Genomic DNA, 24,994 nt, shown 5'->3' on the forward strand with positions numbered 1-24,994 from the left:
ATGTATCACCAGCATTGTGGGATATCATTCCAAACATTTTATTTTATTGCAGTGTCAGGGGTTAAAGCCAGTGTCTCATACAGTAGTTACTGAGTACACAGACCACTGAGCCATACTCACAGCCGAATAACCGTATTTTATCCACCTATTATCTCCCCCCCCCCAACACACACACACACTAGAGATTTAGCCTAGGGCTTCAAATGGCAATCTGTACCACTAGGCTGCATCCCTACCCCCAACCCCACCCTCGTCTTTAATTTTGTCTTATTCTAATTAGACTTTAACTCATTCTGTAGCCTAGGAGACCTAAAACTTGAGAATTTCGGACTCTATCTTTATGGATTTCTGGGATTTGGGGCCTTTAGCACCAGCTAAAACATTTACCTGTTTTTGATACAAGGTTTCACTACAGAGCCTTAGCTGACATGGAACACACTATGTAGCACACACTTAGCTGGAACTCAGAGATCTGATGGCCTCTGCCTCTCTGAGGGCTAGGCTTGAAGGTCTGTCTTTGCCAGTATGCCTGGCAAGTTGACATTTTTTCACTAACTATCTTTTATTGTGGTATCTTTCTAATGTTTTTTTTTTTCCATTCAGCTTTCTTAATCATTCTTTTTTTCTTTTTTGGGGGGGGCAGGGTCTCATTTAGCCCAGGCTAGTTTAGAACTCACTTCCTGACCTTCTTGCTTCCACATCTGAAGTTCTAGGGTTAGGGGTGTGTGCCACCTTACAGAGTTTATGCTGGAACCCAGAGCACCATTCATACTCAGCAGGCACTCTCCCATCTGGCTAAGTCACAAGCCCAGCTTTCTTAATCTTTTAAGTCAAGACTTCTTGGTGGAATTCATTTGACTAAAATCACGGTGATACGTGGCTAGCAGGAAGAATACACACAAACCGCAGTGTTTATGCATACACTGGTATTATAGGATGCTTATGCGTCTCTGCAGGTGAACTGATGGAATGGATGGGAAAGAGAGAGACTGAAGCTCCAGCCCTGGCACTTAACTACCCTCTAAGTGTGCGGCCTTATTATTTATTAATTAAAGGAGATCAAAGATAATCTCCAAGCTCACTTTCAAGTGTAGCATTTTGCAGGGTTATCAGAAAAGAAAGTTTAACTAGAGATAACTTTTATCAAGGAGAGTTCACCTGTTTCTTTTGACATTCCCAAAGCACATGCCTGCTCTCCCAATGACTCCTATTTTTTGCACACTCCTCCATAATTGTGAGAATTGGAAATGACAGTTACACGGGTTTTGCTTTACAGGATAGATTATACTAGGCAAAGAACAGGAAACAACTGAGATGCTCAGCAATGCTCTACGCTTCAGTAAACTGACATTTAGACACAATCATAGAATACTCATCCATACCAACCTTCTAATACATCTTTAAACTTTTTTGACCTCTGCATTCGGACATTGACAGCACGGGATCTCTAACTCTTTCCCTTTTTGCTCTTGGGTATTGAACTCAGGGCTTCACACATGCTAAGCCTGTGCTCTACCCCTAGCCCATACTAGGACATTTAAAGGAACAATTGGGGAGAGAATTTGAAGATTTGGAAAAGCTTTAGAAAAACTCCTTTAACTAAATGCTCTTATCCAGGAGAAACAAGTCCCAGAGAAACCGGAATAGAAGTGAGATTAAGGCCAAATTCGCAGCTGGATTTCATCGCCAAGACTGATCCACTAGTACTCCTCCTATTTGCAGGGTGCGGCTGCCTGAATGTGGCAGACTGATTATAAAGGGAAGGAGTAGCAAAGAGTTGTTCTCTGTGGTCCTTTCAAGCTCACTGATTTACTCAAGTCTCCCAGCGTCTGCCTAAGAAGATCCCATCTGCCAAAACCTATAGTCAAGGTAGCGAAGACAACCAACCTCTGTCCCTCCCCAGCACTGGTTCAGGATCTCCTCCCACATCTCCTTTCAAACCAGCAGGAAGCCATTGCAATAAAGAGATTATGAAGAAATAGGGGCCTGGAATAGAGAGATGCTTGAGACAAAGAGGATGGAATAACCCTCTACATAATTCTAACCTTTGTAAGAATCTTGTTTTCTTTAGGTGCCTCCTTTTAAATAGAAGAATTCTATTAAAAGAATGTAAGAAAGAAGAGTGAATTACAACAGCAACAGGAAATTGGGAGCTGTCTTTTTGAACACATTTAAAACCCTAATATTCATCTTCAATTCTAAGGCATCCTATTCATTAGAAGAAAATGCCATCCATACTTCTTTTTAAAAGAGAAAGCAAATCAGAAAACCAAGCGAGGAACCGTTTTTTCTTTTGCTCTGTTAAGACGACAAGAATCATTATTTTTCTACCTTTGGCCCGGCTGAGCTTACATTAGATAGCCAGATCTGGGAGCTCGAACTGGGAAAAGTGAGGTGTATGTAGGTGGAAGCAGGCTGAAGGCACAGAAGGAAGCTTAAAGGACGGGTTGGCAGAGGGGAGCTGTGCCTCAACATTTGGGTCTGATCTTTTTCCATTTCACTCAAAACCCATCGCTTCCATTTTAAATAAAAAGAAATAAGCAACCAGTTAAAACTTAGTTAGGGATGACACAAAGTGACAAGGTTGTCTCTAAACGCTCTGCTAAGCCTGCTCCGGTTCTCAGAGCACAGTGAGATTCGGCGGCAGAAAAGAGATTCCTGCTGAAGACTTCAGAGCCGAAGCGCTACAGGATCTGTGTGCTTGTGCAACAACAGTAGTGTCTTCTTCTCGAGCCGAAGCTCTTTTGGGTTCAGGATGACTGGCGGCCGGGGGCTGGACCGAACCGCAGAGTCTCAGCTTGCAGGTGTGCAAGGGTAGAGTGGAAAGGGGGACCGGGAGCTGCAGAGCCATCCGTCTACGCCGTAGGTTCTTTGCGCCTGAGGCAGCCCGGACAGATGCCAGCTAAAGAAAACATTCCTCCAAAACAAACCCCACCGACTTCCCCAGAGCTCCCCGAAGACGCGTGGGCGGAGCGGGCTTAGTGGAATCCACGAGGCGCCCCGCCGCCCACGTCGCGTCCGGGAGCGCGCAGCGGCCCCGCGCCACCCCTAGAGTCGGGGTTTGGGCTCCGAGGAGTACTCGTTTGCACTCTGTAGTAAACAAAAGTATGGTCGCCGCCTCCACGCTGGTTTGCCTCCTAGCGATCCGGACTCTGAGAGGCGAGAGACTCAGAAACACTTGAGAATTACAGAAAATAATAACGGAGATTGAAAAAAAAAAAAAGAAGTGTGTGAGAAAGAAAAACACCCCGCTACCCCCCACCAACCTACTGCCGCCTCCCGAGGGAAAGCAACTCCCGCCCGGGTCCACGTTCATTGGCTAGCTAGGCGGGGACGTGTCGCGCCCATTGGTCGCGCTGACTGTCGGTCAGGGGCGGGTCGGCGCGCGCGCCGCCGCGGGCGGGGAGCCTCTGCAGATCCCGTAAGTCGGGAGGCTGCGGAGTCGCTGCAGTCCCCGCCGCCGCCACATTCAACAGGCAGCAGCGCCGCTGTCGCGCGGCCGTGGGGAGAGAGAGCGAGCGGCCCCGCGGTATCCGCCCGTCTGCTCTTGCGTCCGTGGCCCTGTCAGCAGGAGCGTGGCGCCCGAGCTGCCGGCCACCGCGGCCTGGTCCGTGTCCCGTCCAAGCCACGAACTCGGAGGATTCCTGGACCCCGGTGGCCCCGCGAAGTTAAGTTCTGGGCGCGTCCGTCCGCTGCGCCGCGCCGCGCCTCGCTCCGGCGTGCGCCCGCTGACCGCCGCCCCCAGCCTCGGAGCGAGTCTCCGGCCGAGCGCTCCGCGCCCCCGGTGGCCGCGACTCCCGGTACTCGGCTGGTGGGGGAGGGGCGGGGGTCACCATGGCCGAAGCGCCCCAGGTGGTGGAGACCGACCCGGACTTCGAGCCGCTGCCTCGGCAGCGCTCCTGCACCTGGCCGCTGCCCAGGCCGGAGTTTAACCAGTCCAACTCGACCACCTCGAGCCCGGCGCCGTCGGGCGGCGCAGCCACCAACCCCGACGCGGCGGCGAACCTGGCCTCGGCGTCCGCTGTCAGCACCGACTTTATGAGCAACCTGAGCCTGCTGGAGGAGAGTGAGGACTTCGCGCGGGCGCCGGGCTGCGTGGCTGTGGCGGCCGCCGCGGCGGCCGGCAGGGGCCTGTGCGGGGACTTCCAGGGCCCCGAGGCGGGCTGTGTACACCCGGCACCGCCGCAGCAACCCCCGCCGACCGGGCCGCTGTCGCAGCCCCCACCCGTGCCCCCCGCCGCCGCGGGACCACTCGCGGGACAGCCGCGCAAGAGCAGTTCGTCGCGCCGCAACGCGTGGGGCAACCTGTCGTACGCCGACCTCATCACCAAGGCCATCGAGAGCTCGGCTGAGAAGAGGCTCACGCTGTCGCAGATCTACGAGTGGATGGTGAAGAGCGTGCCCTACTTCAAGGATAAGGGCGACAGCAACAGCTCGGCGGGCTGGAAGGTGAATGGCCCCAGGGGACGCGGTGGGGCGGCCTCGGGGGTCGGCAGGGTGGGTTTGCGGGCCCCGGAAATGGCAGGGTGTGCGGAGTGAGCGGCGCGAGCGGGTGAGACATGGCAGGTGCGGCCGGGGCTTCGCTGAGACCTGGAGCTTTGGACCAGTTGCGTGCGAGGGAGTTCTAAGCGGGACGCGGGAAGGGCTTGTTTGGGCAATGAGTGCAACGCCGGGGCAGGCGTGAAAGTTAGCCGATTGCCGGAGCGAGGGGATCACTTGGGAGGGCTCTCTCTACTTGCCACCCCGGACCCGCGAGGCTTCGGGCGGCAGCTCTCCGCCCACACGCCAGCCTTTGGCGGCCAAGGTTTTCCCGGACCCGCCAACTGAGGCCTGAGGTGGAGCCCTGGCGACACCCTCCACCCCCCTTCACGCGCACGCACCCTTGGGGCTCCGGCTGCGGGTGGAATGGCTAAAGACGCGCAGCAGCTGGCTGAGCTAGGTGCGGGCCCGCAGCTGCTAAAGGTTCCCGAGGCCCGAGCAAATTTTGTTTCATCCTGAGTGGCCCGAGCAGGTGGTCGAGCGCGCCCACTCACTGTGTAGGGTGTCCGATGCGTGCGAGTGGGCGGCCACGGCTTTTGGGCGCTGGGCAACCTAAAGTTCAAGTGTGACCCTTGGCCGGGGCGGGAGCCGGCCGGGAGGGAGGGACCGCCTGTACAGGAAGCTACGGCCTTTAAAGGGCCAGTGCCTCCAGCCTGGGAGGCCACACTTTAATACTCAGAGAAGTGTTTCCATGGTTGGTTTTGCTTGGGGGGTGCTTTTAATTGGAATCCCAGAAGGTGCTACGCGTGGCCAGATTACGCAGCACGGATGTTTTCTTTAAGCAGAAAACATGAAGGTACCTATGAGGGGCAAGCCTGGGAGCTTTGAGTGAGTATTTGGTGCAAGTCTTTAAGTGGGGTTCTCGCTTAGGAAATTGCCAGAGACGTGCTTCAAAGGAGGATTGCAGATTTGTAGATGTAGGTGCTCATGGTCCTTGTTTACCTTTCTGAAGGTGGCAGGGAGAGACCGAGGTGACTTAAGAGTTGGACTGCAGACATCCCTACCCGGTGGTGGGGGATAGTAAGGGCCTGGGGACCTTTTGGAGGAAAGAATTTGGAGGAGAGCAAAAGGGGACACACTCTCTGGTGGTTATCGGTGGCTGACAGTTTCTCAGCGTCACAGGTGTACATTGATCTTAAGATTCTCCAGTTTAATGCAACATTTCTTTTTAGCCTTTCTCCCTCCTGGGCTTGTCTGTACAGTGTAGCAGTCTTTGCTTCGTGATTGTTACAGCAAGGTGGTTTCACACACTCTGTCATCCCTGTGGTTAAAGTAGCTAAAAGGTCAAGTTACTCACATCATGGGAAAGGTCTTGGAGAAAGAGCCAGAGCTTGTTTTGTTTGGTTTTGCCACAGTGTGTTTTAAAGATATATACTATACCTGACATGCAGTAAACCAAGTGTTCCAAAAAGTAAAATACCTATCTCATATTCTAATTCACAAAAATTGCTTATAAAGTCCAATTTTACTTAACATGTGACTTTAAGTACTTGCCTGCTTTACTCATCTATGGAACTTCAGCAGTTACATAAAACATCTGCCATTAAAAACAAAACAACAAACCCTAAAACCCTTTGGGCACCCAAGTACAGTGTGCACTTACACCATTCTTTAATGTTCTTGGAGAGGGATACAACCTACTTCGGTGTTTGAGTGCCTTACTTTAAAGATAAAGGCAGTGTTTGGTTATTTTTAGTTTTGCCTTTCCGATGGCTTTGTGAAGATATTTATAACTTAATTTTAAAAATTAGTCTTGGGTCACATTTTTAAAGCTATTTTATTTCATCCTTGTTTCTTAATCATTTAAGTGTAATTATGCATTAATTTTTTTTTTCTCTCATTGGAACCAAGAAACCTGTTAAGTGTGAAATAAGGGCCCTTCAGAAGTGAAGGTCTAGCCACTGTTGCTTGAGCAACTAGAAAATTTTGGGGTGGGAGCAGGTCACCTGAGTTTTCAAAGGAGTAGATGTTTGACTGTAAGAACTCTGGTGTAAGCTAAACTGTAGCAAATGTGTTTTCAGTCTGAGTAAAGGGGTATTTTAAGAGGAAACCTGAACCGTTGTAACTCATAACTTGTCTCTGGTTAAAGCTTTCATAAGAATGAGTTACCGTACTTGTCAAAACCAAGTTTCACTCCCAGATCTGAAAGATCCACTGAAAATTCATAAAAGGAAGAAAGTATATTATGACTTAAAACCCATTCTAAAATGCAAATTAACCAAAACTTAACTGTTGTAGTACTGTGGAGAAGTAGCTTTGGACCAGAGTATTTCCTCCGATTAACTATTAGGCCAAATCATGGATTAAACTGCTTTGTGATAACGCTTCCTGGGACTTAGGCCAGAGAATTGAAAGTCTTTTACAAAGGACAAAGTAACTGAAAAACTTAGTGTCCAAAAATTTATTTTTAGAAATTGGGATGTTGTTCAGTTGGTAGAATGGTTTCCTAGCATGCAGGAGGTTCTGGGTTCACACCCTAGCACTGTATAAACAGGGTGTGGTGATACATGCCATCATTTCTAGGCCTTGTCTATAGTCTTCAGGTATACAGGGAAATCATACATATTTGTATACACTGGTCAGATATTTATAGAGTAAATTATAAATTTAAAACTGGGCATAGTGACACATGCTTGATATTGTGGGATTCAGAAATTAGAGGCAAGAGGATCATGAGTCAAAACTCATCCCTTCTCCATAGTACCCTGGGCCACCCGAGTCAAAGAAAATGAAAGAAAAAACAAAACTTTTAATGTTTAGTCAAGCATTGAGCATATACTTTTCTTGTTTGTGGACATGGTGTGTTAGTAACATCTGTCTTAATTGTGTGTACAAGCACACATTTGTCAACTGGTATGCATGGAATGGGGTGTCTTCCTCAGTCTCCACCCTATTTTTCAAGATAGGTTCTTCATAGGGCATTTAGAAATTTGGTGGCATTTAGAGATTTGGCCAGACTGGCTTGAAATGAACTCCAGAGGGTCCAATACCCAGTTACTGTATCACAGGCTTTTATGTTGTTACCTGAAATCAGAACCCAGTGTCTCAGGCTCTCTTGGCAAGGACTTACTGAGCCATTTCCCAGGCCTCTTTATTTTGATATAGGCTAGAACTGTCATAAGTGACACCAGTGGAACCTAACATTTGGAAGACCTCGGATCTTTTTAGACAGCACTGCATTTGTAAATAGTGAAACTTCATTTCCATGACTGGTTTCCTCACTTTTCTGAAGCCTGGGAAGTAGCATTGTGAGCAGCACCTTTTCTTTCTTTTTAAGTGGCAGTTTTGAGTTGACTCTTGTTTATTGTTTTGATGGAACTTTAAAAATACTTTAGGGGTGGGGGTGTAGCTCACATGGTAGAGTGCTTGTCCAGCATGCAGGAGAGCCTTCATTTTATCCCTGTGTTCAGTACAGGCTGGTGATCATAGCATGTGTCCAGTGAAGGCAGGAGGATTTACAAAGTTTAAGGTCATTCTTGGCTGAAAACTCCCCAGGGTTTTTGAGGCACTGCTTCAGCAACAACAAAATTATTTGACTGTAACATTTAACATTTAAAGATGGTTTTAGGGTTGTTGTTTTTTGTTCACTCACTACTTGTTAATTTTGAGTGAAATTCCTTTTTTTTTCCTCAGTAAAATGATAGTGCATTTTCTTAATATCGTCACATTTATCTTTAGTCTGCAGTTTAGTCTTTTAATCTTTAGGTGAGTAGCTACAGACAGCTGATTGGGAGGATGGCTGCTGCATTGTGCACACTCACCTGTGACTTAAGAGAGCCTTTCATCTGAGATGGAATAGAGAGAGGACTTGATGGTAACATTCCTACTTTGGGTTTATCATTTATTTCTGTGTGTGTGTGTGTGTGTGTGTGTGTGTGCGTGTGTGTGTGTGTGCGCACGTGCGTGCGCGCGCACGCGCGCACACACACACACACACACACACACGGGCATCTATAGGAATCAGAAGAGGTGTTGGGATACCCTGGAACTGGAGTTACAGGTGGTTGTGAGCCATGATGTAGCTGCTGGTAACCAAACCTTGGTACTCTACAAAAGCAGTGATTGCTCTTAGCCTCTGAGCCATCTCCCTAGCTCCAGTTTCAAGTATCTTGTGCTTTTTCTTTTTGTGGTCATTGAAGTTACCTTAAAACCATTTGTATATTCAACCAAAACCTTCATGCCTGCAATAGGCTGACTACATGGAAAGATGAATAGAATGAAGAAGGGAATAAGGAGACCGACTAAAGCTAAATGTGTATCTTATTTGTTAAATGCTAAAACGTTTTAGGGATGTGAGTTCTGTACCTACCCCCACTTAGGGGATACCATAGCAAGAGGACTGTCTCTGTAACAGAAAATACATGCCAAATCTGAAAAGCATGAGAACAGTGTTGTTACACTTCACCTATGAACATTTTCTCAGAAGGAAGGGCCTTCCATGTTTATTGCTTAAGGATTTTTCATACATGCATATGATTTGATCAGATCCACCTTCCATTCCCTCTCCTCCAGTTCTTTCCCTATTTTCCCCAACACTTTTACCCTTTTAGCTTCATGCTCTGTGTTAAATGCACCGAGTCTACTTATGTCTGTATGTGCATGGGTGTAGGACTATTAGAACATGGGTAGCTTCTTGGGACCACATCCCTGAAGAACACTGACCCTCCTTCCCCTAGTAGGCATCAGCTGTCAATAGCTCCTCAGCTAAGAGTGGGGATTTATTAGCCACTCCCATAGCCATGCTGGGGGTTTGGTTGGCGGCCTTATGCAGATCTTAACACTTGCAGTCATAGCCACTGTGAGGTCATTTTTGGCCTGCCTCTGTCATACCCAACAGATACTGTTTTGCTGTACATGGCCACTACTTGTGACTCTTAAAAATCTTTCTGCCTCTTCTAAGATAATTCTTGTGTCTTGGAGATGTTGGTGGTGATGGGATTTAGATGTCCCATTTAGAGCTGAGCACTCCAGAGTCTTACTCTTTGCATGCACAGGGATTAGTTGTGGGTCTTTGCAATCTATTGCAAAGAGAGGTTACTGTGATGAGTGGGGAGAGATGAACAAATCTATGCTTACTAAGATAACTTAAGGGATAGTTTTTTAGTATGTCCATTTAGCATAATTATTTTAGATTCTCTCATTGAGTTTATGACCTAGCCAGCCATAGGATTTGGCCCAGTAAATAGTACCAGGCACACTCTGTATTTTGAGAAGTGGGCTTTAAATGCAGCCAGAAAGTGGTTGGTACTCCCATGCCTTTCATGCCACCACTGCAGTAGTGGGCATGATCACAGCTGGTGTATGAATGTGGATGACTTTTCTCCTCTCATAGTGTGCAATAGACCCTTCCTGTACTATGAAAGCTAACCAGTAGGAATAAAGCATCCAACTATCCAACTTGATTTCTCCACATCCTACAACTTAGATATGTAGTATCTTTAACAATAGGGTCTTACTGCCAAGTTCTTGATGGAAATTAAGAGCAGTGGTAATAGCTATAGTCTCTTGTTTTCGTGGGAGGAGCATTTATGGTACCTGCTGACCAACAATTTGAAATGAGGAAGTCCATACCTGGCACTTGGTTTCTTACTTGATAGCCTATGGTATCTAGGAAAGGCATTGTGCAACCCTCCTCCCTCCCCCCCCCCCTTATAGGATGATAATACCATTTAAACTCCTTTATTTTATTGTTTTTATTTCTATTTTTATTTTTTTCTTATTTTACATATCGATCCCAGTTCCCCCCTCCCTTAAACACCTTTTATATATGCATGTATATTTAGGAAACATCTATAATAGTTTCTGTATGACTTTTTCAAATACCTTTAGTGTTAGTTATTCTTCCACATGCTTCCTCCTCTACCTTGCCCTCCTACTCACACCTCATTTATTACTCCCATTAATTCCCTTTTTGCCTTCATGCATTTAAATTCTGTTCCCTTCTCTTGAAATCCAAACCCTCCAAGGCCCCTTGCTAGTTTCTTGATTTTTTTTTTTTTTTTTTAATTTCCAATTTAAACACAAACTATCTAAAGACTCACAGCTAGCCATCACATATGAAAGAGAACATTCAGTGTTTGTCTTTCTGTGTCTGGGTCATGTCACTCCGGTCCATCCATTTACCTGTGAATTTCTTAATTTTTCTTTGCAGCTGGATGGTATTTCATTGTGTATTTGCATAATTTATCAGTGGTGGGTATTATGGCTGTTTTTGTTTCCAATGCATTGTGAATAGAGAAGCAGTGAACATGGATGAGTAAATAGTCTCTAGTAGGATTTAGACTGCTTGAGAATAAACCAAAACTGGGTTAGCAAGATTAGATATGGTAGGACTGTTTCTAATTTTCTGAAGAAGCATCACACTCATTGCCATAGTTGATGTCCCAGTTTGCATGCTGTTTTCTTTTTGTTAAGACAGTGTGTCACTATGCATCCCTGGTTGGCCTGGAACTTATGTAGACCAGGCTGGTTTCCAACTCATAAAAATTCACCTGCCTCTGCTTCCCAAGTGTTAGGATTAAAGCTGTGCACCCTAACACCCAGCTGCAGTACACACTGTCGGTATGCATGCTAACATTTATGAATCAGTATGTATGCTCACATTTGTTTTTGCTTTTTTCATTTTAGTCATTCTGACTGGAGTAAGAGGAAACTCAAAGTAGTGTTGTTGCTTTGCTGCAGCTTTGGGTGATAAAACACAACCACAAAACTCAACAAACCCACTTGGAGTTTATTGGGAAAGGGAATAAAGGGAGGGTTAGGTGTTGGCCAAAAAGGAACACAGATGGAAGGGGGGGGGGGAGGGAAAAGAGATAGATAGATAGATAGATAGATAGATAGATAGATAGATAGGAAGGACACAGGAGAGAAGGGGGGGGGAGACAGGAAAAGTCTGGTCTGTGCTAGGGGAAGAGCAGGAAAGGGTGGAAAGAGAAGAGAGCAGAAAGAGATGAGCAGGCAGGAAGACATTGAATGAGTGGGGTCTTTCTCTTAAAGGAACCCTGGGCTGACTGAGTGCATTCTGCCAGGTGACAGGGGCTGGCCAGCATAATGCCTGAGTCCTTCCTTGTAAGTGTTAATTTGCATTCCATGATGGCTAAGGGTCTTGTACATTTTGAAAACTGTTCCCAGCCATCTGCATTTCTTCTTTTGTGAACTCTGTTTAGTTCCATGCCCCAGTTTTTAATTGTGTTTTGTTTTGTATTTAGGTGGGGGGGGGGTTGTTTGGTTGGGTTTTTGTTGTTTGCTTTTGTGTATTCTAAACACTAACCCTATGCCAGTTTTATAGCTGTTAATTTTTTTTTTTTTTTCTCCATTTCCTGGGTTGCCTGTTCTGGAATGATGGTGTCCTTTTCTGCACAGACTCTTTACTTCATGAGATTCTGTTTATCAATTGTTAATATTTGACGTGGGAGGACCCCCACTGTGGGGGCAGCATCTCTTCCTTGTCTCCCCTTCAGTTCCTTCTGTCAGGATCTTGACTTGAGTTCCTTCCTTGTCTTCTCTCAGTTGGCTTCATTTGGTTTTTCACAGTGGTAGAAAACTCAGGGAGCTGGAGAGAGGACTCAGTGGTTAAGAACATTGTTCTTCCAGAGGACAAGGGTTTAATTCCCAGGACCCAGATGGCAGTTCACACTGTCTATAACTCCAGTTCCAAAGAATCTGACACCCTTATACAGACATATATATATCTGAGTTTTCTATCCAAGTATCCCTCATAGAAGTAGAGCTGGCTTAGTGTTCACAAATTCCTAGTTTTGTTGAGTATAATAGTATGGGTTGGGATACGTTTTCCCAGGCCATGCTGGTTTAGAAGTTGGTTAGATAACCAGATGTTCGCCTGATAGGCCTGCCTTTATAAGTCACTGGACGATTCTCTCCTGCAGCTGTCAGTACCCTTTCTTTATCCTGTGCTTTTAATTGTTTTAATTATGTCTGAGAGTTTCTTTTCTGGTCCTGTCCATTTGGTGTTCTGTATGCCTCTTGTACCTGAATGAGTTATCTTTTACTCTAGAGTTGACAATTTTTCTTCTGTGATTTATTGGAACTGCTTTCTGTTCTTGTAATTTGAAGACTAAGTGTTTTCATGGTATCCCAAATCTTTGCCATGCTCTATGTATCTTTTTAAAGTTTATTTTGAGCATTTCTCGTTGACTTTTATTGAGTGATCTGATTGCTCTGTTTTCTAGCTCCAACTCTGTTTTCCACATGATCCATTTTGTTGTTGAGTCCTTCAACTGAAATTTTTTATTTAACTACTTTTTTTTTCATTTTTAGCATAAATTCAGTGGAGGTTTTCCTCAGCACTTCTAGCTGTATTTTTAGTTGCCTTATTTTACTTGCTCCCCCCCCCCCCTTATTCTCTTGAGGTGTATTCCATGTCTTTGAGTTGTTTGAACAAAGTTATAAGATTTTTAAAGATTATTTGGAAGTTCTTCCAGGTGGCTTTTTATTGTGAGCCATTACTGTAGCTTTTTGGTTTTGTTGGTTTTTTGAGACAGGGATTTTCAGTAGCCTTGGCTGTTGTGGAACTTGCTTTGTAGACCAGACTGGCCTCTAACTCAGAGATCCTCCTTAGTGCTGGAAGGATTGAAGGTATGTGCCACTACTGCCCCACTATGCCTAAGCTTTTTTATGATTGTATGCGTTTGTCTGAACAGTACATGTATGAAATGTGTTAAGTGTGGGTTGTGCATACTATAGCCCCCTGGAGTCAGAGAATGTTCAAGAAGCCACAGTGGTTCTGGGGATAGAACTTAGATTGTTAGGGTTTTTCATGGCAAGCACTGTCACCTGTTGAGTCATCTTGCCTATGGTTTGGTTTTGTTGAATATAGTGGGGAGGGGCATGAATTGTTAAGTAGCAAACATTTTGAGTATTGAATATTAGACATTTTAATATTTTAAATTTTAGAAAATTTGGAGTTGTTTGAGATCCCCAAAGAGCCGAAAAGGGAGCAGCAGTCAGAAATACTACTGGGTTTCATGTTTTGCACAATACATCTTGGAATCCACTCATATTTGATGGGGTGAGGCAAAGAGAACTCAGTGGTACTGCTTTTTTCTATCTTTTGCTTCTAAACCCCTTTAATCATGCTCCTAAACATCATGGTTTTGTGTGGTTATTTTTGTTTCTAGAGTTATTTAGTTTATTTATGTGTGTGAGTATTTGCCTGCATGTATCTATGTACATTGTGCATGTGCCTAGTACCCGAAGAGGTGAGAAAATGACTTCTGATCTCCTGGAACTGGAGTTACAGATAGTGGTGAGTCACCACATGGATGCTGGGAACTGGACTGTGGTCCCTACAAGAACAAGTGTTCTTAACCATTGAACCATTTCTCCAGCACCTAAACCTTAAGATGCAGCATGTAACTTCTTGCTGGTCAGGAATTCACTGTGTAGACCAGGTTAGCCTTGAAGGAGAGTGCCACCTTCCTCTGCCTCCTGATTTCTGGGGTTAAAGATGTGGTCCCTATGTGCCTGACTTGTGTTTGTTCCCTTAAAAAATGAGACACTCATTCCTTCTTTGTCCTTGTACTTCCTCTTTCTTCCCTTCTTCCCCCTATTTCTTTAGTTTTTTACTTTGGTTCTTACATAGCTCAAGCTGTCCTCAGAGTCAATATGTAGCTGAATATTGCCTCAAATTCCTGGCCAGAATTCTGATGTCAGCCGCCCAAGGGCTGAGGTGAACAGGTGTGTGCTACCACACCTGGCTGAAAAATGAAAAATTCTAAGTTGAAATTAGCAACCTCAAAATATATTAATAGCAGTTATGAAGAATTTACAGTCCTTCATGGATTAATAATAAAATGCTCTATAATTTAAATGTGAGCTGTAATACTGCATTAGCAAAATGCTAGACATCTTTGATAACTTTCTCATTACTGTATTTTATTATCTACTAGTCCAAGTACAGGAATGAGATGTTTCAGTTGACACTAAAGCTGTTAAGATATAGTTAAGCAAACTTCAAAACAATGCCAGTTGACCAAAATGATTCTAGTTGACTAAATTAAATATGTTCAGAACACCGGAGTAAGCCTAAAGTATGTGATGAGTCAAATAGTTTGTATAATACTATTCTTTCCCAATTATGGATTGAACTCAGCACTTTGCTTATGCTGGGCAAGCACTGTACCACTGAGCTGTAGCCTAGTCCTCTTTGCATTTATTTGGCCCCCCTCTTTCCCTCTCCGCACTCCCCTTTCTTTTTGAAACAGGGTTTCATTTACTGGCCCAGGCTGGCATTGAACTTAAGACCCTCCTTTAGACTCCTCAGTATCTGGTGTTACATACAGGAGTGTACCATCAGACCTGGCTGCAGTACAACTTTATTATGGCATAACAAAAAGCATACACACAAATTTATTACAAACTAAGCAGTCCTTTTAGACATAGTGAAGCTGCTTTAGTAGTGTGTTTATAGCAGTACTAGGAGATACTATTTTATTTGAAAGAGTGCTGGGGGGGGGTAGGAGACAGTTAAACACAACGAAGAGCCCACTATTGAGAGGTTTTTATGTGTATGTTATACGGAGAAAATGGCTTTTAGAACACTATAGTTACTGCATTTGTATGATGGTTTATTATACCAGGCTAAGGGATCCAACTGATTTAAAATTTTTGAAATGATACTTAACGCCTTTTAAATTAGTACAGTTCGGAATTTCAGCCTGTTTCCCCTATCCCACCCCCTTAATTTTGTAAGTAGAGAGATACTGTCAAACATCTTTGACCTTTAATTTGTGTCTCTTCTTGATTGTAATTTACAATGGGAAAAGTATAGGGTATACCTGACTCCGGGAGGAGAGGGAGAAACCAGCTTGTAGATCTTGGAGGAGGGGCTCTTTTTTTTTTTTTTTTTATAAGATCCCTGTCACTTCTGATGCTTTTAAAGGTGAATTCTTTAATTGTTCAGATGAAAAGACATCTACATTTGTAGAGAGTGAGTGGTACCTCTGGTGTCCTGTTTTGTTGGTCTAAAACACTCCTGAGAACTACTGCTGTGTGCAAGAAGCCCAGCTTGGCCACCCATGGAAACTTTGAGGTTGTCCTTTTTCTCACTGTGATTTAGTTTCAATGACTTCAATCTCTGGGAATCAAGTCTCTACCTTGATGTGTGATATTTGTCTTAATTACAGTGTGCCATTTGTGGCATAAGTTAAGAACTGATCCTAATGACATATCTAGGACCTTAACAGCCATGGAGAAACTGCCCAACTTCATCTGATTAAGGTGAAGTTATGGTTAGGAGAGGGGAAGAGTCTGCTTCTAGTGTCTCCTGTTCTGAAGAGATTTCTCCATTGCTGTTTCTCACAAATCTGGAAAATAGGTCATGTTTTGTGACTCTTTCCTTTATTAGACCAGAAACTTTATAAGTATCCAATTTGAGAAAAAAAAAAAAAATACTGTGTTTACAGCCATGTTTCTCCCCAAGTACTAACTTGGCTTTGTGAGTGAAGTACCTTCATTATTGAGTTTCCCAGTTAAAACTCTGAGAAGTAATTAAGTGAACCTGACATTTGATCTCATAGTGGCTACCTGTTGTAGCTGCTATAGAAAAGCAGGTGATTACCAGAGAAGTCACATTTGGATCTTAAGCAAGGGAGGAGCCTAAGAAAGGAAGATGAGGTAGGGAGGGCGCGATAGGACACTAGTTTAAATTATGCAGGAAGATAAGAATTACCTTTTCAGTGGCCCCAAGTTCAGAAGAGGTAGCTGAGTCCTGGAGGCACTGAGTTTTTCTTAGCTTCCCTTCATTTTATATCTGTTTATCTTTTAAAACTTTTTAAACTGCCCTTTCTTTAGTTTGATGTGTATGACTACTTGTATGTGTGCTGTGCCTACAGAGGCCAGAGGGAGATACAGGATCCCCTGGGACTGGAGTTACAGGTGGTTGTGCGCCACCATGTGTGTGCTGGGAATTGAACTTAGGTCTTCTGCAAGAGCAAAACTGCCCTTTCTTTAGTTTGATGTGTATGACTACTTGTATGTGTGCTGTGCCTACAGAGGCCAGAGGGAGATACAGGATCCCCTGGGACTGGAGTTACAGGTGGTTGTGCGCCACCATGTGTGTGCTGGGAATTGAACTTAGGTCTTCTGCAAGAGCAGTTGGTGCTCCTAACTGCTGAGGTATCTCTCCTTTCCTCACTTTTCATTTTTAAATCCAGAAAACTATTGTTTTCTCCAAGAATGCTTTACACTACAATACAAGCCTGTTGTGCAAATGGCCAAAGGAAAAATCCTTGTCTGGGTGAGAAGTCTTCACACACATAGAGGGTCTGAATCTTTGCAGCTCGACAAGGGTAAGAATGAGATGACACAATATCCATATCTAAGGAGCAGTACATTTAGATTTCAATTCTAATTTGGGGTGAGAAATTATAGAAACACTTAATTCCCAAACTTATAAATATTGTGTCCTTCAAAGCTTGAAAATGAAACCCTTAAAACATTTGTACAAGTGTCAAATACTTGAGACATTTTGGTTTGGAGTCAACATCAAAGAAAATAATTTGCACATGGTTTAACTAGAGACTATTTTGGCAGATTCTTGAGTTAGTAATGGTCAAAATATGTGTTAATATCTTGATTTGAGAAAACTTTCAGTTACTATCCCAATACCTAAAATGTAGGATTGTATTAAGAATGTGGAGAGATGTATGTCATTGTAATGTTTTATCAGGTCATGTAGCATTCTAACTCTTGCTACAAGGCTTAACTTGTAGAGTCATGGCTATCAAAGAAGTAAATTCAATGTCAGGCTTCAGCCCTCCTCACATGTACATTTAACACAAAGCCCAACAACTTTAAGGCAAGAGTTACACTTGACTCCTTTGTACCTCTGGGAGCTTTCTCCACGGGGCTAATTCCTGAGATGGTGGAGGGGTGAAGGGGAGGGGAGAGGGTGCCAAGGAGAGGGACTTGTGCAGAATTTGGAAATCTTTTGAGGTTGTTTGTGACCTAGTTGATAGCTGGTTACATCTCTAAATTTAATGGAAAATCTCACTCTTTGAATAGGTAGATATAGAGGCCATCATGAAATTTACATGCAATGAATGCAAAAAAGCTCCCTGTGCATGATTTTACAGCCCCACCCCAATCTGTGTGATCAAATGAGTCCCTTTTAGTAAACATAATTAAAATTTAAGTTTCTTCTTGGTGGCCCATTATGGGATTTGCGTACATGAAATGTGAAAGATCTCAATCTCAGTACTCCTCTCTCTCCTCTCTCCCTCCCTCTCTCTCTCTCTCTCTCTCTCTCTCTCTCTCTCTCTCTCGTGTGTGTGTGTGTGTGTGTGTGTGTGTGTGTGTGTAGGTAGCAGTTTCTTGGAATGAAAATGGTGAACTAGAATGAATTCTGTTGATCTCAGATTTGTATTGCTACAAAAGCTTTCATATTATTATAGAATACTTTTATTTGTTTATTTAGAGACAGGGTCTCAGGGCAGTGTAACCCTATTTAGCCTTGAGCCTGCATTGAGGACTAGGCTGGCTTTAGCTCGAAGCAGTTCTCTTGCCTCTGCCTCCTAAGTGCTGAATTATAGGCATATGTTACCACGCCTGTTTGAAATTATTAAGTTAAAAATACTTAACATTAAATTATTGCTTCTGGGGGTTCTCTACAGAAGTATTGACCAAAAATTTTTGGCAACATTGCTTCCATAATGTTCTTTTTCAGTAATCCAGTGATGGTGCTTTAAGATACTTCTATATTTCCACTTTGAGACAGAGTCTCACTCTGCAGTTCAGGTTGGCCTGGTACTTGTTATGTATAGCCCAGACTAGCTGGGAACTCAGGATACTCAGGAACTCAGGGAACTCAGGGGATTGCAGGTATGTACCATCTCTCCTGGCTGTGACTGTTAACTGAGTACACCCCTGGTATTTGAAATAAAATCACCTCTCCTTTCCCTTTGTTACCTGTCCTGTTGTTGTGTTGTGCTTATTTGTTTGTGGCTTGTTGAGATTACTTCAGGACTCTTAGAAAACTGATTTGGGTCAGAGTATTGCTTGTTAGTAGAGACATACCTGAGGCTCCTGGTTGCATTCCTCAGCGTTTCATCTCTGAAGAGCCTCTTTGCAGAAAAGTTTACTTTGGTAGGGAACAGATAACTAACTCACTTAAGTTGCTTTTGCTGTGGCCTCAAGCAAGCTGCAGCTATCTTTTTGCAAAGGTTTTTGGAGCCTTTGCCATCAAAAACCCACTGGAGCCAAGCAGAGTGACTTCATTAGATGGTAATTTGTTGACAGAATGAACTTAAGTATCCCTGGGATAGCACATATAGGCTTTAAAAACCTAATTAATCTTGCAGTTTTTCATAAGCTTAAAGCTTTTGGATTTACAGTTTCATATTCTGTTTATAAATACATTGGTACTCCAAAACTACACAGAGAAACCCTGTGTCGAAAAACAAAATAAAACAAACAAAAACACTGGTAATGTGTTGGTGCCCCTCCTGGGAGTTTGACATCCTTCAATTTAAGTGGAATTCCCTTGTTTTGTTTTTTGTGATAGCTTGGGGAAATACACACTTTGACTTTGAACCAGAGGTGAAACAGGGTAGGGGATGGAGAGAGTAGGTGGGGAAATAAAATCTGGAATTCATAAGGAAGGTATTAATGACATTGCTGGGTATGGTGAATTGGCATATATTATAGAAGTTTGAGAAAAGGAAAATAATTGGTTTAGTGTAGAAGAAAATTCTATCATTATTGGTTACATTTTCTTTGATTTGGAATGATTTTTTTTTAACTAGTTAGATTTTTGAAGTCCTTGACCTTTTTGCATTCTTGTACATGTGGCAGTAAGAACTGAAATTGTCTTTTTGCTGATAGTTTTAGCAGGCTGTTGGCTGCTATTAACAGCAGTGAAAGATTTGTTGAGGAGAGGCTGTTTGCTGCTACAGCACAGAATCAGAGGCTTCCCAAATTCATCACAAGTACCATAAATACCTACTTGCTATAAATTGTCTTAGAATTCAAATATCCAGAAATGGATACAAAATGTTAAGCTAGAGTTTTACAGAAGATAAGGTCCTTCAACATTCAACACAAGGGTCATCAATAGGCTTTTTTTTAAAAAATAGATTTTTATTTAATTTTCTTTAACATGCATTGGTGTTTTGTCTGCATTTATACCTGTGTGAGATTGTTGAAATCCCCTGGAACTGTAGTTACAGACAGTTGTGAATTGTGTGTGGGTGCTGGGAATTGAACCGGGGTCTTCTGAAAAAAACAGCCAGTGCTTTTAACTACTGAACCATCTCTCCAGCCCTATAGGTTTGCTTTTTGATTGTTACTTTTCCATTTCTCATCTAAGGCTCACATTCCAGGTCAAACCTGGTGAAAATGGCAGGTCAGACAAAGCCATCTTTGTGTGTGTGTGTGTGTGTGTGTGGTTTCTTGTTTATTTGTTTGTTTTTAACTGCCCCCTCAATGTAGAATTTGAGTGGATTTGTAGTAAATGGAGTCTTCTCCCCACTTCTGCCGCCTCTGTGCAGGGAGTTTGTTTTCTGTGCATGAATGACATGGGAGATAGTACTGCATTTGTTTGGGGTGAATAAGGCCATAGATAATAAATATGTTGAGACAACAAGGTTGACTGTGTATAATTGGGATCTCCAGTGTCTAGAGCTCTCTGTTGCTATATAAACTACTCAGGAATCACCTGAGCCAGCAGTATCTTTGTGACTTTGTGTAGTTATATATTATTTATGATTCATTAAAGCTTGCCTGAGGATTCAGAAAGCAAAGTCAGCCACAAGCCATAGAAGCCAGGCACATAGCTTTAATCCCAGCAGCCAGAAGCTAGGAGGTGGTGGTACACACCTTTAATCCCAGGACTCAGGATTAAGAAATAGACAGATCTCTCTGTGAGTTCAAGGCCACCCAGATTGATCCAGTCCTAAAGAGAAACAGCTCACACAAAGATGATCTCAGCACCTAGGACTACACACCTTTAATCCCAGTATTAAGAGGTATATAAGACAGGAGCAAGGTCTCATTATAAAGCATTCATTCTCCAGCCACATTGAGGAATCTCCAGCCACACTGAAGAGAGGCAGCAGGATCAGCCCATTCAAGCCTGAGGTAATGGTAAGAACTAGTGGCCCGCTACTTTGCTTCCCCGATCTTCAGCTTGAAGTTTGAACCCCAATATCAGTCTCTGGATCTTTTATTTTTGTGTTACAACTTTTATTTTGTGTTACACAGCACTGTCCTTACCCATCCTCTCTAGTGTGCGCCTGGATGCTTGTGTGTGTGGGAGTGCGTGTGTACTTGGAATACTCCTGCCTCTGTCTCTTTGAGTGCTGATCACATGCATGTTGCCTTCTGTGTAATCCATTCGTGTCTTTCTTATGTCTTGAACTTTGCTCCAGTTTCATTTGTATTTTGTTCTCAGGCCCTAGCTTCTGTCTGCTCTTCTTTTACCCCCAGCCATTTCCCCTCCCCATAACCTTTTATTCTTTCTGTTGAAGGCAGCTAGTGTTTTTACTCAGTTGTCATTCCACATGAGAGCTTTGATTATTGGAGTGTGTATTTTAGACTCCTGCCTTTTTCAACTTAAAATTTGCAAGAGTGATAATTGGCCAGCCACTGTCAGTGTCTCCAAAGCATATTTGGAAATCTTTAGGCCAAAGGTGTTGGGGTGTTGTTTCAAAACCTTTGTTAGGGCCACTTCAGAACTATCAGAATTCCCTCTATCATTTGCTTTTTATGATACCCTCAAGAGCCTAACTCAGGCTGTAATTTTGTAGTAAATATTAGGAGGTAAGCTTAGTCTCTGTTTCTGGATTACTAAGCATATAATTCTTACTTTGATAGTCACTTCACAGCTGTACCAGCAGCCTCACTTGTAAAGTGGAGTTACTACTACTACTACTACTACTGAGAATTACTCCAAGAAAAGGGTCTATTGTTATGTCATTTCAGGAATTCGGCATTAGCCAAAATGCTTGGGCTTAGAATTCAAAAGAACTGAGAGTTTACACAGATATATCATAAATCTGTTACAAGTATGTTAAGGGTAGGTACTATGTGCTGTTGAGGGGTGTTGTTGTTGGAAGGGTTTGTTTTTGTTTGTTTGTTTGGTGGTTTGTTTTTTAGACAGGTCCGACTGGTTTGGAACTCAACTGTGTAGTCCAGGTTTATATACCCATCTCTGCCTCCTGAGTGAGGAGATTAAATGCTTGTGCTACCACACCCTGTTTCTTGAGTTTTATGTTTTAGAGAAACTTCTGTTAGACTGGGGGGAATACCTAGGAGCATGAAAAAGGAAGATTATCTATGTGCTTGTAGTCCTGTCTCCTTGAGGCTGAGGCAGGAGACTTCATCTCAGCAAGTGGGTAAGGAGGGTAAGGATGGATATATATATATATAATATGTGTATATTAAATATATATTTATTTATATTTCAATAGTGGAGAACTTTCCTAGCATTTGGAAGGCCTACATTCAATCTCCAGAATTGAATAAGCAAAATAAGTGAGTTCTAACAATATACAAAATAAAAGCTATATGTAGCCCAGTATAGTGCTTTGAATAAAAATGACCCCCACAGGTTGATAAGGAATAGTACTATTAGGAGGTGTGGCCTTGGTGGAGTGGGTGTGGCTCTGTTGGAGGAAGTGTGTCATGGGGGAGGGCTTTTGAGGTCTTAGATGCTCAAGCTAGGCAATCACTGGATCACTGTGTCTTCCTGCTGCCTGTAGATCCAGATGTAGAACTCTATTACCTCTCTAGTACCAGGTCTGCCTGCACACTGCAATGCTTCCTGTCTTGATGATAATGGACTAAACCTCTGAAACTGTAAGCCAGCCCCAGTTAAATGTTTTCCTTTAAGAGATGCCAGTCATGGTGTCTATTTGAAGCAGAAGAATCCTAACAGACACCCAGGTTGGTTTTGGATTTATGATTGTTTTTAGACTTCCAAGCAGCTGTGATCACTGACAAGTTTGTTGTTTGCTTGTTTAGTGTGTCTTCCCCACCCCGGTTGGTTTGCTTTTGTATCTAAAGATTGAATATAGGGCCTGATGTGGTAAGTAGATACTGTGGCCCTGAGCTGTACTCTTGAGCCATTAACTAGATACTAAAAGATGACAAAGTACTTTGATAGAACAGGCTTTGGATTACTGAATTTTCTTTTCCTAGAGGAGAAATACTCATGTGCATTTGTGGAGATGATAAAGTCATGGTTCACAGTGTGTGAAGAAGTCACTCATGGTTTTTTATACCAAATCGATATAGGAACTGCTCAACAGTACTGCTCAACAGTAAACAAGTGTTTACCTTCACTGACTGGGGCTTATTCCTCTTGGTGTTGTAGAATTGGCAGGCAGAATGAACTAACAGTGGCCCGTATAGAAGAAAGCACTCTGTTCTTAGAGTGAATTTGACTTCAGGAAGGCCACTTCTTCTAAGGGACAAAAGCAGGATACAGTGAGGATACAGTGGTCATCCACATGTAGCATTTTACTGGTGTTGGTTTTCTTACCATTTTGAGTACTACCATCTTCCGTATGTGTTGGTGGCGTGGATAGGAAATCACGGTCAAGTGACATGCTACAACCACCTCCTTTTTATTAGTAAAACAAGGTGTGGTCTGTATATTGGATAGGAGTTCCCTAATGAGAATGTTTCTTGGTTTGTTCTGCAAGCTAAGATCGTGTGGTTCGTGGGCAGTGACAGTCTGGGTGTCATTGGCTTGTCTGGGTTGGTGTGGGACCCTGTTCCAAGCCCTGCCCAAACTTTCTCTCTTTCCTGTATAGGTTTTAAAGACTCATGACTCAAAAGTAATTCCCTCTTTTGAGTTATTTTACATGATATTGCTTCTATGAAGTGATGGTATGTTACCATTTTGTTTTTGTTTTGTGTAGCACGAATTCTAATTGGTTAATGGTAAAACAGAGTCAGATATTGGGGTTAATGCCCAAAGGTCAGAGAAGTAAAGGAGCCAGCTGCCAGAGAGACCTCTTCCCTCTACCAAATCCTCAGACCAAAGGGGTGGTCTCGTCCCTACAAATCCTCAGACTGAATGTTGTGAGCTCCTGTTTGCTGCTTTATATTCCTCTCAGCCCAGCCATAGCACTGTCTCTGTCTACTTAGTGCCAGCATTAAAGGCTGGGACCCCAGTTGCTGGGATCAAAGGTGAGAGCTCCCTTTGTTTTTTTAGACTGGAACAATCTCTCTCCTGTAGCCCAGGCTGGCCTTGAACTCACAGGAATCTGTCTGCCTCTGCTTCCCAAGTGCTGGGATTAAAGATGTGTGTCACTGTATGCCACACTACCTTTTCTTGAGCAAAGGATTAATAGAAGCATACAATTTGTACCTTTGGGCACCTTTTAAATTTTAAAATAGTAGAATTTTGTTTACTTAAGTGCAAGAAGTTTTTTGTTTTTTTTTTTTTTTTTTTTGGTCCCCCAGAAGTCCTGTGGTGTTAGAACCTTAAGCAGTGTCAAAATCTAGCCAGAATTGCCAAGTTTAAACTTGAACCTGTTAGCATTAACTCTTGGTGGTTTTTTTCTAAAGCAAGAACACTCCTTGGGATTTTGGAAAGTTAAGACATGGGATTTCCATGTAGAACAAAGGCCGCTGTTGCCTCTTGTCCTTATTATTTTAATTATAGATTTTTCAGAGAGAAGGGAAATTCTAAGTATGTCTACATTCTACAAAAGAGTAGATGAATAGGTCTCAGGTTTGTTTTTTCCCCTCCACCTGGTACATCCAGGAAACTCATTTTGGTTGTTTCAACTTCTTGGGAGGATGGTGTTTGGTATTGGAAGCTAGTGATTAGGGACCAGAAATGCTGCACAGAACCAACTTCCCACAACAAAGAATTGTCTGGCACACAAGAAAATCTGTTCTTTGGGGAAGGGAAGAGGACAGGTGAGGTGGCTTACCTGGCAAAGGTGCTTGCCACCAAGTCTAATGACGAAGTTTGATTCCAGAATGGTACACGGGAGAAGGAAATTGATCTCTGCTAATAGACAGTGAAGGGCCTCCCCCACTTTCTGAACCTTCCTTTGACCTTTGATCAAGTTTGTCTTTTAGTTGTTTAAGGTACTGTTTTGGGTTTGAGATAGCTGCCCAACCCCTTCCCTAGCCCTCAAGCCCCAAATAAGAAACAGCAGAGTAAAAACATTTAAACACATTTCTTACTTTTGAACTCTTTTAAATATTTTCTTGCTGTATTTACCCCTTTACCGTGTTTTCAAAGGTCTCTCCTTTTGTTTAAAACTTAACCCCGCAGAAAAAGAGGAGGCCCTGTCTGTGTGCTGGGCATGTTGTCAGTGTGTGCTGCAGATGGGTCTTCATAATGTCTTCTTCCCTTGCTGTGCCGTCACACTCAGTGTTGGGTTCCTGTTGATCACTTTCCTTTAGAGGAGTTTGCATTAGTAAATCTATTTATGGTAAGATTGTATATGCAGCTATGAAGCATCATGATCTTGCC

General features: G+C 43.2%; 1 protein-coding gene across 1 annotated transcript in view; it reads left to right on the forward strand.

Annotated features, from left to right (window-relative positions):
- The first annotated feature begins 3,404 nt into the window (after positions 1-3,404).
- Positions 3,405-24,994, forward strand: part of Foxo1 (forkhead box O1) — a 74,441-nt gene continuing 52,851 nt past the window's right edge. Inside the window, exon 1 of the mRNA XM_051176917.1 lies at positions 3,405-4,449. Coding sequence (XP_051032874.1) covers positions 3,835-4,449 — 615 coding nt within the window. The 5' untranslated portion in view covers positions 3,405-3,834. The remainder of the gene's footprint in view (positions 4,450-24,994) is intronic.

Source organism: Phodopus roborovskii, unplaced genomic scaffold, assembly GCF_943737965.1.
Source record: "Phodopus roborovskii unplaced genomic scaffold, PHOROB, whole genome shotgun sequence".
In the NCBI taxonomy this organism is placed as follows: Eukaryota; Metazoa; Chordata; class Mammalia; order Rodentia; family Cricetidae; genus Phodopus; species Phodopus roborovskii.